The 15,936-nt window shown below is 44.2% G+C and overlaps 1 protein-coding gene across 2 annotated transcripts in view; it reads right to left on the bottom strand.

Annotated features, from left to right (window-relative positions):
• The window catches only part of PTBP3 (polypyrimidine tract binding protein 3), an 86,532-nt gene that overhangs the window by 45,736 nt on the left and 24,860 nt on the right, over positions 1 to 15,936 (bottom strand). Inside the window, exon 2 of one of the 2 annotated variants that reach the window (XM_087716171.1) lies at positions 13,624 to 13,657. The exons of the other annotated variant lie outside the window; for it this stretch is intronic. Within the exon in view, the coding sequence (XP_087572297.1) occupies positions 13,624 to 13,657 (34 nt within the window). The remainder of the gene's footprint in view (positions 1 to 13,623; positions 13,658 to 15,936) is intronic. 2 annotated transcript variants of the gene reach the window in all.

The raw sequence follows: 15,936 nt of genomic DNA on the forward strand, positions 1-15,936 counted from the left end.
AGCCCGATGGAAAGGGCCCTGTACTGAAAATGCTTCCGCTGTTAGCAGAATTGCATATACTGCCTATAAGCTGGGTGGAATGGCACATATAGATATGCCTCTGTGAGATTTACTGAGGTGAGACATTCGTCCCTCTGGATACTCCCTAAGTTGGTCAGAAGGGAATGCATCTTGAACCGCTGGTAGACAATATGGCAGTTCAGGTGTTTTAGATCAAGTATGGCTCTCCAACACCCCCCACCTGAGGATTTTGGACAATGAACAAGAGGGAGTAAAATCCCTGTCCCTTTTGATCCTCTGGAACAGGCTGAATCACAAAGATTTCCAAGAGATGCTGAATCTTTTGTTCCACGAGGAGTTTCTTTCCCCGATCTCGAGACAGAGTAGCTGATGAAAAACCTCAGGGGGTAAGAGAGAAACTTGAGGGAGAGGTCAAATTTTACCATCTCCCTGATCTAAGCATCAGTGGTGATCTCCTCCCATTGGTTGGCAAAGAAGGCCAATCAGCCCCTGATGGGAATATTCTCTGGGCAGTCACTTTTGACGCCAGAAGGGACGAACTGCTCCACCCTTGAAGGACCTCTTGGGCAGATAACATTGATCATTTCTGGTTGCTCTATCCTGCTGCTGACCCTGTCTAAGGGGAAACATTGTTGCAGATGAGGGAGATTGAATCCCCCATCCGGGGCTCAAAAGGGTGAATGGTGATAATAGGGGAAGGAACGGCCCTTGGACATCCTGTAGAGGGAAGGCAAGATCATTCGCTTGTCCCTCAACTCTATGAGTAGGGGTTCCAGGGGCACACCGAATAGTCGGTCTCCTGAAAAGGAAGCAGAGGCCAGCCACCACTTATTCCTGGCATCGGCTTGCCACTGTCTAAGCCAGAGGAGGCGCCTGGTCACCACCAAGGAGGTATGGACTTAGAAGTGAACCTGGTCGCATTCAGGGAAGCATCTGCAGAAAACTCAATTGCTGCCTTGAGCTTACTGAGGTCCTGGTGTTGCTAGTGGGGATCCTACCTTGAAGCTGTTTTAGCCATGGAATGTAAGCCGTGTTAAAGAAGGATGAAGCCGTGGAGGCTCTCACCACCCAAGCAGCAGCCTGGTGACTCTTCATCAAGGTCTGTTTGGACTTTTTGTCTTCTGGTCAAAGTGACTCCTCAGGAGTACCAGGGATGACCAAGGTAGAAGACAGTGCTACCACAGGTGCATCCACAGCCGGTACCTCTAGGATCTTGGCCGAATCGGAACCCACATTATAGAAGCGCTTGTCCTATTGGGAAAAGGCCCCTATCCCGGGGAAGCCCACTGTCTCTGAACAACATCTAAGAGTAATTTGGGAGAAGGGACCACCTCCTTCTCTACAGCAGGTTCAGAGAAGAGAGGGTCCATTATGTCCCCCAATCAGGAAGGGGTTGACTACATGAGCTGACTAGTCCCTATGTTAGCTACTTTTTAAACAGCAGGGACCTAAAGAGAGAAGGCCGGAAAAGGCCAACGAAGGTAGGTTGATTGGGGTTGAGACCTTCGTCCTCAGAAAAGTTGGAAGCCCTGCAGACATCCTCCTCGCCTGAGAGGGATGACTGGCTCGGCGATCTTGGAGCCCGTCTATCTGGGCAGGCAAAGGCTCCCTGGGAGTCCCGACCTTCCCTGTGACCCGGGGTCCTGCTTCTCTCGGAGGACTGTGGGGAAGCCCACTGTTGTAAACCTGATGCAATCCCCTGCCAGATGGCCTCTGAAATAATGGCTATCATATTGATCAGCTGAGCCTCCACAACTTGCAAGGGACAAAGCCTGTTGTGGTTGGTGTGACTGAGGCCTCAGGCCTGGAGCTATTATGCTGGAGGTCGACTCTAGACAAGAGGGAAATCTAGGACCAAACTCCCTTCCACAGGGAGAGATAGTAGAAAGGCTGTTGGTACTTACCCGATACGCCTCTTCTCATAGTGGGGGGGGGGGGGGGAGAAGCCAGAATGTGTTGACCTTGTCCTCTCATGATTGGATGAGTCAGATAAGCTCTTTGGGCAACGCCCCCGGCCACCAGATATTCCCCATTATTGACGAAGAGCTCTATCCAACTCGTTGCACCATTCACTCCAGACTCTTAATTCAGTTTTTATCGTCTTCAACATCAATATTTATATAACTTCATAAACAATGAACATAACCCTTAGTCATACAAACATAGTCAGGGAGAGACTGGATACTCCTCCCCCCACTATGAGAAGAGGCGTATCAGGTAAGTACTTTCTCCATAGTGAGGGGGGAGGAGTATCCAGAATGGGACGTACCAAAGCCTACACGTCCCTAGGGAGGGAGACCCCAGAGGCTCCATGTCCCCCACTCATGCCAGTTGAAGCATGGGCCCCACCCTGTGAACCGCCTGCAACACCCTGCGGCCAAAGAGCCTTCTGCTGAGGCAAAAGAGTCCAGTTTATAGTTCCTAACAAAGGGAGAGTGGAAAGCCCACGTGGCTGCCCTGCAGATTTCAGCCAGGGATGCTTGCGTGGCCCAGGTTGTGGGTGTGGCTGCGCTGCGCGTGGAGTGAGCTGTGATATGATTGGTGTCTGTAAGCCCTGCGATTGGTATGCAGTGGCAATGCAGGTTCACAACCACCTGCCTATTGTGGTGGAAGTTACCTTGTTATCCAGGACCCTGGTTGGAAGGAGACAAACAGAGTTTCGGATTTCCTGTTTGGCCTGGTTCTCCTGAGGTAAATCTTCAGAGCCCTCCTTACGCCCAGAGTGCGCCACTTCTTCTCCAACGGGTGAGAAGGGTCTTGACAGAAGTTGGGCAAATCAGTTCCTGGGCTCAATGGAAGCAGGGGCCCACCTTGGGGATGAAGGACGGATCCAGTTGTAAGCCCACTCTGTCTTGGTGGAAGACTCAGAGATCCTCCCTGGTGGACAGAGCTTGCAGCTCGGATATCCGCCTGGCGGAGGTGATGGCCACCAGAAAGGCCACCTTCAGAGTCAGTAACTTAAGGGAAACTGTTCATAAAGGCTCAAATGGAGCACCTGCTAGAGCGTCCCCTACACCAGTGTTTTTCAACCACTGTGCCGCGGCACACTAGTGTGCCGTGACATAGTGTAAGGTGTGCCGTGGGAAAAACACCTTATATATAGTCAATATAGGCACAGAGTTAATTTTTTTTAACATTTTCTAATGGTGGTGTGCCTCGTGATTTTTTTCATGAAAAGAAGTGTGCCTTTGCACAAAAAAGGTTGAAAAACACTGCCCTACACTATTCCCTCTAAGGTGCGCAGATGCGCGGCCACGCACGTGTCAAGAAAATGCCATGCAGCAGTTCCCAACGGCCGCTCAGTGTTTTTTAGCATGATAAATCCTCAGCTCTACCAGCCGCCTTCCTCTCCCAAAACGAAACTGCCCAGCCGGGGCGAGCAATGAAGCCAAAATGACGCCACGCAATTTATGACCGAGAGGAATTGACAAGCTCGGCAGGTAAAAATCCTCCCCAGCCGCCACCACTAGCAACCCCTGGCCCAGGACTCTGTTCAAGCTTGTCAAGGAGTGGCTATGCTGCCAAGCCAGTTCCGTCTTTTGGCAGGCCCAGCCGAGCAACTTAAAGGCGGTCATGAATAAAAGGCGGGAGCATCTTGGGGGTAGATTCGGCCTCCGCAGAAGGAAACGTGTGATGGACAGGAGGGAGGTGGCAGTGGAGAGGGAATTGCGGCGGTGGCGGCTCTGCCTCAGTTCGGATGGGCGCATCACATCCTTTTTGCTGTGTGGTTTGGCGGGCGCTGGGGCTGCTCCTGGTGGTTGCCTCCTCTTTCCCTGAGGGGAGAGCAGAGCAATAGCAATAGCAATAGCAGTAGACTTATATACCGCTTCATAGGCCTTTCAAGCCTCTCTAAGCGGTTTACAGAGAGTCAGCATATTGCCCCCAACAATCTGGGTCCTCATTTTACCCACCTCGGAAGGATGGAAGGCTGAGTCAACCCTGAGCCGGTGAGATTTGAACCGCTGACCTGCTGATCTAGCAGTAGCCTGCAGTGCTGCATTTAACCACTGCGCCACCTTGGCTCTTCAATCTCCCGGAACCTGCAGCCCCCATCGCTTATGGCGTCTAACTGGGACTGTTTTTTGAAGCTCTGAGTGCATAAGGCAGGCGGCGAGTCCGCAAATTGTTTTCCTGAAAGTAATCTCCACTTAACGGAGCAGAGCTTCCTTGTGATAATCGTGAACAGGACCACCGGCCCCAAAGGGCTGCTGGAAGCACATTAGAGCATTCTGCCTTAGGGGAAGCGGTTGGATTTCAGGATCCCAATCGATCTGTTGTACTTATCTATTGCAAAGTATAGGCGCGAAACACACACACACACACACACACACACACACACGTTTAGTCTGGGAGGGGGATTCCTTTCTGGTTAATTCTTAAAGTGTAGGATCATATACCTCTTTCCCTTATCTGTCAGGGGGAGGCTTTTGCTGACACTTGCATGCTGTCATTATGTATTTTCTTTTTAAATGCTTTGAATTAGTCTTCTGTTTTTTTACCAATGGCACAAGAGAAGAAAGAGATAATTTTCAGAAAACAGAAAACTAACCTACGGTATTGGTTCGCATCTTTTATGCATCTTTGTATTTTTACGTCTGAAAATTAGTACTTACACATCATCACACATTCCATGCAGTATTATACTATTTGCATATGAAAGGGCTGTATATTAAATGAGCCATTTAATATATTGAAAACCAACTTTATTTTCTGTTGGTTCATCCTCTCAAAGGTGACTGATCAGATTTCTTTAGCAAGTTCAAATTGGCCTAACCTCCATGTAGATTGTTTTGGCAGCAGTAAAGAGTCTACTAGTTTTGGGGGGATCAGCTATGGTCAGCTAGGTGTTACCATCCATAGCATTGATACAGCAAATGGTTCCAGTTCTTGGATCATCATATAAAAACAAGTGGTTAGATATAATTTACAGCCAGCCAATATATAAATGTTGTATACATGCAACTCAATAAATAGGTTTATATACCCCAATTGCTAATCTACATCAATGGGTAATTTATTCATAACTTGCTAATATCACTGCAGACTATTGGATAGTAAGGAGGGAAGTATAAAGCATATAAAGTAATTCATAGTATGGAAAATATGGATAGAGGGAAGTTTTGATCCTTTCCCCATAGAGAGTCATCCATTGAACTTGAATACAAGTAGTCCTCAATTTACTATATATATTATATAGTTATATATTATATAACACTTTTAATTAAGCGGGTACCTTGAATAAACATAACTTTTGAGTTTCAAATAACACTGATTTTGTTGTTGTCTTGGGTGACATCTGTGAAAAAAATTCAGGTGCTCAGGCATGAAAATGTGTCGCTCAAACACTATACTTTTCCGCACACACTGAAAAAAAATTAGAGGGAACATTGGTCCCCTACCCTGTGTAAGTCCCAGGAAGGGTACCTGAATACCATGGGCGGTTTGGGGTTGGAAGCCCACTTGAGGAATTGCCTGACCATAGGATGGTGAGTCAAGCTCTGGTTCCTGCCACGCAGGAGAACTGATGAGATGGCTGAAACCTGTCTCCTAATCGTGTTAGGAGCTAACCCTCTGTCCAGGCCTGCCTGGAGGAAGTCCAGAATCTGTGGCACTATCACCTGGATAGGATTGTACCCCAGGGAGTTACACCATGAGGCAAAGACCCGCCACATGGAGCCATAGATACGCTCCGTGGAGGGTGTGTGGGCAGTCTGGATAGTCTGTATCACCGGGGGGGGGGGGTAGAGGTCTTTCCCCAGGATGCTCTGCTCAAGAGCCAAGCGGTCAGCTGGAGGCCATTGAGGGTCTAGGTGCTCCAGCGACCCCTGGTTGAGGGATATCCTCTCCTGGGGGATTCTCCAGGGCCTCTCCCCTGAAAGCGACTGGAGATCTGCAAACCATGGCCTCCGGGGCCATGAGGAGCCAACAGAACCCCTTCCGCCCCCTCCCGAAGGATTTTCCGTATGACCCTGGGGATCAGGGGTAAGGGTGGAAAGGCATACAGAAGACCCCTGGGCCAGGGGCTTCGCAGAGCATCCACCCCTTCTGCCCGCCATGTCTGGTACCTGAAGAAGGACCTCGGGAGCTGAGCATTGAGGGATGTGGCGAATAAGTTGACCTCCGAGCGTCCGAAGCACTCCGCCAGGTACTCAAAGATTGCTGGCTGCAGCCTCCACTCCAAATTGTCCACCTCGGTCCGGCTGAGCCAGTCGGCTCTGATGTTCTCCACCCGATATGTGTTCTGCCCTCAGTGAATGCTGTCTAAGATCATGGGCTATCTGAGGTGCTTCTGCGATTTCTCATAGTTGGACATTACATTCTGAGTTTGTGGTGGGTTCTGGCATGGGGACTGGCCTGTCTGACCCTTTTCCCCTGGCTATAAGGGTGCTATGATGCTATGACTAGGATTAGCTCAGAAATATTCTGAAAGCAAACACAGACGGAGTTCAATGGTCAGCCCCTAGGGTGCGTGTAAAGATGAAGTGAGGGAGGCTCACTCTAAAGAAAGGCCTGTCACAAAAGTAAAAGAAAAAACAAAAAAGGGCATCTTCCAACATGTTAAAAACAAGAAAAGATTAAGGAAACAATTGGTCCATTGCTGGGAGAAAGTGGCCAGAAGGTGACAAGCATCAGGGGTAAAGTAGAACTATTTAACTCATGTTTGGCATCTGTCTTTACACAAAGGGATAAAACAGTCCAACCTGTCAAAAAACAGCACCACAAAAATCAGATTAGGAACCCAAGTTGAGATAGGGAAGAAAATGGTAAGTGATCATCTGTCTACCCTAGACAAGATCCAATTCCCAGGACTGGATGGATTACACCCCAGGGATCTGAAGGAACTGGCAGACGAGATCTCCAAACAACTGAAATATATCTTTCAGAGATCCTGGAGTACCGGGGAACTACCATAGGATTGCTGATGTGGTTCCCATCTTCAGAAAGGGAGAGATCAAAAGCCAAAGCCAACATGGGTTTGTCAAAAAAAAGAAAGAAAGAAAGAAAGAAAACAACAAAAAAACAGATCATGCCAGACTAACCCTATTGCATTCTTAGATAAAGTGACAAAACTAGTAGACCAGAGGAATGCCATTGATATAGTTTACTTGGACTTCAGCAAGTCCTGATAAGGTAGAGCATAACCTACTACTAGATAAAGTAGAGGAATGTGGGTTAGACAGCATCACACCAGATGGCTTTGTAACTGGTTAACCAACCGCACTCAATGTGTAGTCCTTGATGGAACTGCCTCTTCATGGAGGGAAGTATGCAGTGGAGTACCCCAAGGCTCTGTGTTGGGCCCAGTACTCTTCAACATCTTCATCAGTGATTTGGATGAGGGTGTTAGGTATGTAAGCTAACAGTTGGGTTAGCAATATATATGCTAATAGTACTGTTTCTTTAAGTACTGCTGCAAATGTGGTTGGATGCTGTTACCTCAAGCGGTCATAAGAGGGAGCCAGAATGACTGTTAGCTCTGTTTGTTAAATGCTGATCAGTGGGGGGACTCATCAAATTTGCAGATGACCCCAAGCTGGCAGGAATAGCCAACACTCCAGAATGCAGGCTAAAGATACAGAAGGATCTTGATACACCTGAACATTGGGCACTATCTAATAAAATAAAATTCGATGAAGTAAGGTTCTACATTTAGGCAACATAAACGAAATGCACAGGTACAGTCCCTTGCTCCACAGTCGTAACTGTGAAAGGGATCTTGGAGTCCTAGTGGACAACCATTTAAATATGAGCCAGCAGTGTGCAGCAGCTGCCAAAAAGGCCAACACAGTTTTCCTAAACAGAGGAATAGAATCAAGATCATGTGAAGTGTTAATACCACTTTATAAGGCCTTGGTAAGGCCACACTTGGAATTCTGCATTCAGTTTTGGTCACCATGATGTAGAAAGGATATGGAAACTCTAGAAAGAGTGCAGAAAAGAGCAACAAAGGGGATTAAGGGACTGGAGGCTAAAGCCTATGAAGAACGGTTGCAGGAACTGGGTATGTCTAGTTTAATGAAAGGAAGGACTAGGGGAGACATGATAGCAGTCTTCCAATATCTCAGGGGTTGCCACAAAGAAGAGGCAGCCCCACTATCCTCCAAGGCACCTGAGTGCAGAACAAGAAGCAATGGGTGGAAACTAATCAAGGAGAGAAGCAACTTAGAACTGAGGAGAAATTTCCTGACAGTTAGAACAATTGATCAGTGGAACAATTTGCCTCCAGAAGTTGTGAATGCCTCAACACTGGGAGTCTTTAAGATGTTGGATAGCCATTTGTCTGAAATGGTATAGGATTTCCTGCCTAGGCAGGGGGTTGGGCTAGAAGACCTCCAAGGTCACTTCCAACTCTGCTATTGTATTATATAGTATTGCACTGCATTGTATTTTGCTCTTTGCCTAGTCGCCCCCACCCTTGGATGGGCCTTCAGGGGTAATCTCTAACCTGATTGGAGGTTCTTCTGTCCCTCCAGTGGAGCTGCAGCCGTTAGCAGCGACGACTTGATTCCTGCTTGTCCTCCCAGCTGCAGGGGGCTGCCATCTTGGGCCACATGGGGCCTCTCCTCCCCCTTCTTCCCAAATGGCTCTGAGGGGCAAACACCATAGCCCCGCCCTCAAGACTTAGCAACCAAAAAAAACACAGCTTGTGCTACTAAGAGCTGCTGCTGATAACTGCTGAGAGCCTTCTTGTCCCTCCCTCTTTCTCCTACTTAAAGGGGAGTGTTCTTAAAGGAGAAGCCTCTGGAATTCTCCTATTACTCGGCAATCAGAAAGGGACAGAATAGGGCTTGCATAAATCGTGATAGCAAGGTTGCTGGAACACCAGATGACAAAGCCAAAGGGAATTCTCCCCTGGGGGGAGGGGTTCCTTTTTTCTGCCCTGCCCAAGTGGCAATCTTTTCTCAGGGTGGGGGGGAGGGGGGTTCTTCCTGCTGCAGGCCTTGTGGCAGCTGCCTCTGTGATTCATCTTGGAGGTAGGCTTGGAGGGGGGGATTGATCCACCGCCTGCCTCTAACACCCTTGATGGAGATATGCCTCCTTTTGCCCTTTGCCTGCCTCCCCCGCCCCTGGCTAATGCCTCTGCTATGGTCTCTAACCTTTTTAAGGGCTCTTCAGAGCCTCCAATGTTGTTGCTGCAGGGCTGAGAGCTCAGCTCCTGCCGGCCACCTCTGAGCTTCTGGGGGCCGCCATCTTGGACCATGTGGTTTCAAGATGGTCCCCGGCTCCAAATTCAAAAAGCTCCTCCTTGCTGGAGCACATGGAAATGGCTTATGCCTTTGCAGGCTGCCATGCAGCTGCCACTCCCGCTGGAGGCTCTCTCTCTCGCCTCCCGCAGCTCTTTCTGAGCCTCTCCGGCTCTCACCTTGTTCTCTGGTGATCGCTGCCAGCGCAGGCTCTCCAGGGCGTTTTAACAAGCCGCGGTTCGTGGCTCAACCCCTGAGGGGAACGGGGGAGCGCTCCTGCGCCTGTGAACCTCTGCGGCAAGGGCTTGCCTCCAGGAGGCTTGTGCCCTCTCCTCCTGCTTGCCCGGCAAAGGTCTTCACTGAGTGACTCCAGTCTCACTCAGTGGCCAGGGCAGCGTGCCACCCCAGGGGGCTTGTGGCAGTCCAGTCCTTGCAGGAGGAGGCTGTGCACGATGTAGAGAAGCAGGATTCGCCAGGTTCAAGCTTATTTTCCTTAATCCTTTGTAAATTACTAGAGGTCCAGAGTGGTGCACCTTTCCAGTGAGTGGATGAGTCAAATAATGGGGAATACCTGGTGGCCAGGGGGCATTGCCCAAAGAGCTTATCTGACTCATCCAATCATGAGAGGACAAGGTCAACCCATTCTGGATACTCCTCCCCCCTCACTAATGGAGAAAATCCTCATCACTGTCTGGAGACATCTCATCTGGTTGGAGATTGCCCTGAACAAGGGGCACCTCTTAAAAGGGGTGAAGGTTGACCTGCTCATCAGGGTGCTGGTCTGCTGCCCTCCTAGCTGCTTCCCTTTGGGCCTTGGAAAATTCTCTATCTAAGGCCCTCTGGCACCTGCTTTCTGCCTTTTCCATGGCCTTAGAGCCCTTCTTGGAATTCCCCCTTTATCTGGTATGGCGGGGCCGCCCTCTTTCTCTCAAGCCTCGAACCCGAGGTTCCTGCTTCCTGTTGCCGGGGAGAAACACTCAGGGGAACCTGCCACATCTGATGAGGCTCCCAAATTGCCATCCACCATGCCCAGGAACCACGTGGAAATCTAACCTTGTAATGTGTGCTGGAGGGTGGGGCGGTTGTGCGGCTGGGTTAATAAGCCCCGCAGTTAAGGCTCGCCTGGCCTGCTCCACTGAATTTAGATCACCAACAATGAACTGCTGCCCAAAATGGTGGCCGCCAGCTTCACGCCCTAACAAAATGGTGCCTGTCTTCTTGGAGTGATTCAAAATGGTGGCCCACAGGTGGGAGAAGCTTAGAGAAAGCCACAGGGTAAAAAGCTCTGCGAGCCTTGGCTCCTCGCCTCGCTGGGACTGCGCTGGTCACCTGCAGTCCCAGGGTCAGCACTCCAGGGTAAAAACCCGTGTCACTGTCCCAAGACGTCTTTGCCGCTGCCACGTGGCTCTCAGCATCCCAGGGAATCACCCTGGACGCTGATTGCAAAGGCTGCTCAACCCTGGAATATTATTAAGGGAGCAAGCCTCAATTAGCAGTTAGACTTATATACCGCTTCATAGGGCTTTCAGCCCTCTCTAAGCGGTTTACAGAGTCAGCATATTGCCCCCAACAACAATCCGGGTCCTCATTTTACCCACCTCGGAAGGATGAAAGGCTGAGTGAACCCTGAGCCGGTGAGATTTGAACAGCCGAACTGCAGAACTGCAGTCAGCTGAAGAAGCCTGCAGTGCTGCATTTAACCACTGGGCCACCTCGGTGTAGTAGAAAGGATTGGTTTTTGATAAAGTTGAGAAGGAGAGAAAGGATAACATGTCCTGTACTGAAGACTGAGTCTAAAAGCTGGGTGGAGCTACCAGAGGAGGCAGGACACTGAAGTTTGCAGACTCAGTCCGATTGGATAACAGATGGAGTTAATCCATTCCTGGATGGTATCTCCACCAACAATGGAGAATGCATAATTTCTGAAAGTTCAAGTTCTTTAAGCCAATTTTCTTTGCAAAGGACTCCTTAAATTGTAAATTTCAGTTTAAAGCAGGGTAAGAAATTATCCATTTCAATAACTTTCCATCAAACTCTGCAAACTTTCTTGTAGACTGGGTCTATTTATTTCCTGATGCTAAAATGTTTCCCACCAGACAATGTTTTTTGTCCCTGAAGTCTCTGCCACCTCTATTGCTTAGTAAAACATTCAGTACTTGTCTCTCTCCCTTTTATTTTAATATTTCAGTAATATATTGCTACCAAAAATAAAGAAACAGCTGGACTTCTCTTCACACAAAAAGTGGCTTATTTGAAACCACTGCACATTTTTTGTAAAATTAAACTCAAGCATATTTAGAAGAAAATTGTGTCTAAATATATACTTCCTATTTTGGAATTATGTTATTCTACCTTTCAGCAACAATCCAAGTCGTTTTCAATTCTGAACACAGAAGGTTCTCATAAGGCTGCAAAACTATTCTTTCAGCATGATCTATAGCTTTTTTGTCAGGCACAAGCAACCAGAACTATTCGTGGATTAGCCCAAACAGATACTTCATTGCTGATCATCTATATTACAAGGTTCTAACCAGATTGTCTGCCTTCACCTGAGTTACAACAAATACAGACCTATAGGTTTGATGCCAATTGTTTTCTCCCCCAATGGACTCTAAACTGGAATGTTTTTTTACTCTCCCTTTACTTCACAACATTTTTCCTCTCATTGATATGTTACAAAACTCAATGTTTGATGTTTGTAATATTCCTCCTTCTCCTCCCCCAGAAAAAAATCCAATTAGAGATAGTCTTTGGTTAATAATGTTAATTGGAACTGGAATTTCCATGTTAAAGCAATGAAGCTATAACGTGTGACATCATGTAATTGTACTGTTTAATGATGGCAATTCCAGCGGTCCCCAATTAACATTGTTAAGTGAGTACTGGGTCATTAAACAAGGACTTCAAGTGTTTATGACTTCAAACTTCCTGCCAGCTTCCCCATTGACTTTACTTATATGAAAAGCCAGCAGGGAAGTTTGCAAATCATGAACGTGTGATTGCAAGGGAATTGCACCAGCCAGAACTTTGATGACCAGTCATATCCACCATTTGTTCAGCTTCTTGTAACTAAAAACATTCAATGTAAAGATCCATTCAACCAAAGGAACCTAAATAGTTCAGCTCTGCTATAACACATAGTTAACTTCCTGGTGTGAATATACAACAAGGGAAAAATAAAAATAAACAGAGGGCTTTATCTCTATGTCTGTCAATGATATTGCCTATGCCTGTAGTCCAGAGGCATACACATTCACCAAACCCTTTCTTGACAGTGTATGCTGTCAGTATAAACCCCAAGAATTAAGATTATTTTAGCATTACAAGGGTGTCATAATAGTACATACATCTAGAGAAGACATATTTACATGGTTGCCAATATCAATTGTGCACGCAGCTTTACTATGACTATCTGCTACTATTTAAAAAAAACATACGTCCCTATACCACCTGAACATTTGTGCTTTCGTGTGCAAATATATGCCATTTCTTTGTGAATTATATTACTCTTTAGCAGAACTATAATATCAATGTTTCAGTATAATAATAAGTCTAATCATCAATTTTCTCTATAGCTCATGATGCAATGTCTTTTTAACTTTAAACTGTAGTTCCTTACCAGAATTTATTTTGTTTTTAAATCCTATGCCCTGAAATGTTAAAGCAACCTTTATTTTATTTTTAAATTTGATTTCTATTGTGTGACTTCCATTTTTATTGCTTTAGAAATATTTATCTTTTAGGATTTTAGAGTTTTAATGCTGTAAGACACCCAGAATTGTTTCAATAAGAAATGGGTGGCAAATAAATTTAACCAATAAATAAACCTTTGCAAAACTGAAACACAGAATTTGAACATTGTCCTCCCTTATTACCTTTATATGCATGCCCAGAAAGACTTCAACTGGGACTACCACTATAGTGAAGGGGCTGTGCACATAAACACAAGCGAAGGCAACTACAGACAGTTTTCCAACAAACACATAAACCTTGCTAAGGTCTTGGTTGCTTTAGTACTTTCAAAAGTAAAATTCTGGCTAATGTGCTCCACATACACCTTTTTTAATGCTTTGTGCTACTCTATTGAGCAGTGAGTTTAAAAATGAGTTGCAGCTTTTTATGACTTACCTTTGAACAGCATTCCAAGCACAGGAATGGGGTGAAAAGTACATATTTTACAGCTGGACTGAGAAACAGCTTTCTAAGTTATTAATATCCTTAGTTGAATTGGAAGAAACATAAATTATGAACTCTTAAGAATTAAAGAGTTAAGATCCACTTCATGATGAAAGAAATTGGATGGAAATAAAGCAATGTCACAAGGGGGGGAAATGATGCACAAGTTTAAATGTGTTATCCAGAAATAATAAAAATGTGGATAACAAGTTTATATGAAAGGACAGAAAAAGATTCCTACCTTTAAACCGACTGCTATAAGATCTGTAACAACACTGTGTGAAAACAAATGGGAGAAAATGGAAAAGTTAGAAAAGCAGTTATTGTACAGGCAATGATAAATAAAGCTAAAGGAAGAAAAAATATCATAAGAATGAAATGAGTTATGGAGTGTTTTTGCAAAGGAAATAGACCAGTTTAGTAACACATAATATGAAAAAGAGAGGCTTAGATAGAGTAATCAGATAAAACTTTACAACGATTTTAAAGGATTCCTTTTTTCAGACATACACAACACAAAAAGCCTTTCTAATTTACCTACCAAGCACACATATAGATAAAATATGCTATAGTTTTTTGGGAAAAAGTCTCTACATTCACATATAAAGTATCAGAAGAACTAAACACTAGTCATCTAATGAACTATGAAAATAAGATTGCGCATTACAGTTGCAAGAATGGTCCCATTTACTAGACAGAAAAGGTATAATTTCTTCTTTGTGTTATCTATATGTTGAATTATTATCAGAATATGTATCTTAAAAGCTATAGTAAATATAAACAATGGGAAAGAGGTAGTAATACTATTTTAGGGCGAATATTTTTATAAAAATAACAGATTAAGAGCAATGTCATACAATCTACTTCCACATGAGCAAGGCAGCTCTTAATATATCCAGCTCAGTCTGAGAAATATATTTCAGCAGAAATCAAAAACTATGTCAATGCTGGTTGAGGCTGTAATTCCATACCTCTTTTGGGAGTTGAAAAAAGGCTGAATTATATTAAACTAAACAATTTAAGTATGTTAACTATTTATAAGTGCAATTATTTCTGAAATCATTATGTTGTTTTCTTACATCCACATATAACTAACTTAAAAGGGAAGCAACATATTTAACAATATGCTTCTATAAATAAAATTAACTATAGTCAATACTAGTACTTTCAGACATACTTTAGTTAGAATATCATTATCTGACGCTGAAAGACCTAACACTTTACATTACAGTTGCTGTAATATGATCCAATATCAATCAACTAACTTCCTTCTATTAGTCATAGATACAATATAAATTACCATAACAATGCAGTGCTACTACTGAGATTGCTAAACAAGACATTTAAGAGGATTATCTGTTCCCAGTATGCATTACCTGGACAAGTAATTTCAGTTATGGTTCCACAAATTTTTATGCAATCTTTTTCTTAATCACTGACAAAATAACTGTTTTATTGGACAAAAATGAACATTCCTGAATAGGTATCATCAAACTGTGGTGGTCTCATGTTCAATTATTTCTTTCATAATTCCTAGCAATTAGCTATTCTGTCAGAAACTCATGGAACCTTGTCAAGAAAAAAATCAATTAAAAAAAATCCCATGGCCAACATAAATTAAAGCAAATTTAACACAGTATCTCAGCAATACACTTAACTCAAGAAAGTCTGTACATAGCCTCCTAACAAGCTTAGATAAACCGTAACAAATACCAAAAACTCTAGTGTACACAATACAGTAACAAAATTCAGCTTGAACAGAAATGAGGAATTAAAACATAAAAGTTGCTGTTTAAGAAGATTATGTGAAGTTTCAACCTAATAATCAGAACTGAGCCCAACATTACTGTTGCTAAGCAAGACAGTTAAGTGAATTTTGCCCCATTTTATGATTTTTCTTGCCAGAATTGTTAAGTAAATCATTGCAGTAGTTAAGTGAATCTGGTTGTCAGAAAGTCTCAAAAATAATCATATAACCCCAGCACACTGCAACTGTCATAAATACATGCCAGTTGCCAAGCATCCAAATTCTGATCAATTGATCTTGCGGATGCCGCAACAGTCATGAGTGTTTAAAATGGTCATAAACCACTTTTTTCAGTGCCACTGTAGCTTCTAATATTCACTAAATGAATGATTGTTAAGGATATGAATTTGCAATTTGCTCTTGCTACCCAAAATTAAAGGACTTAACAGACATACATTATATTAAGCAAGAAGTTCATATGACAAGATAGGCATTTATATCATCAAAATTGAAGAAAAGGTCACAGTTTTATAAGCACTTAGAATGTTCTTTTTGTTATGTAAAAAATCAAAATATAAGCAAGTGGGTTAATAATATAACACTATATTTTAACAGAATTAGGAAATAGATATTTAACCATGATAATGAAACTAAAATTAAAGAAAATATTCCATATATTAAATAAATATTTACTGTGTGACTACACTATCAGAAACTTCTAAATGTGCTGCAATAATTGTCAGAAATTTGATCATTTGTCCAGAGTCAGAACTAGAAATTAATGAATGTACTGCATAAGTGTAAAGT

The sequence above is a fragment of the Thamnophis sirtalis genome, unplaced genomic scaffold, assembly GCF_051295495.1.
Source record: "Thamnophis sirtalis isolate CommonGarterSnake01/CBP01778 unplaced genomic scaffold, rThaSir2_p1.2 scaffold_5, whole genome shotgun sequence".
Classification (NCBI taxonomy): domain Eukaryota; kingdom Metazoa; phylum Chordata; class Lepidosauria; order Squamata; family Natricidae; genus Thamnophis; species Thamnophis sirtalis.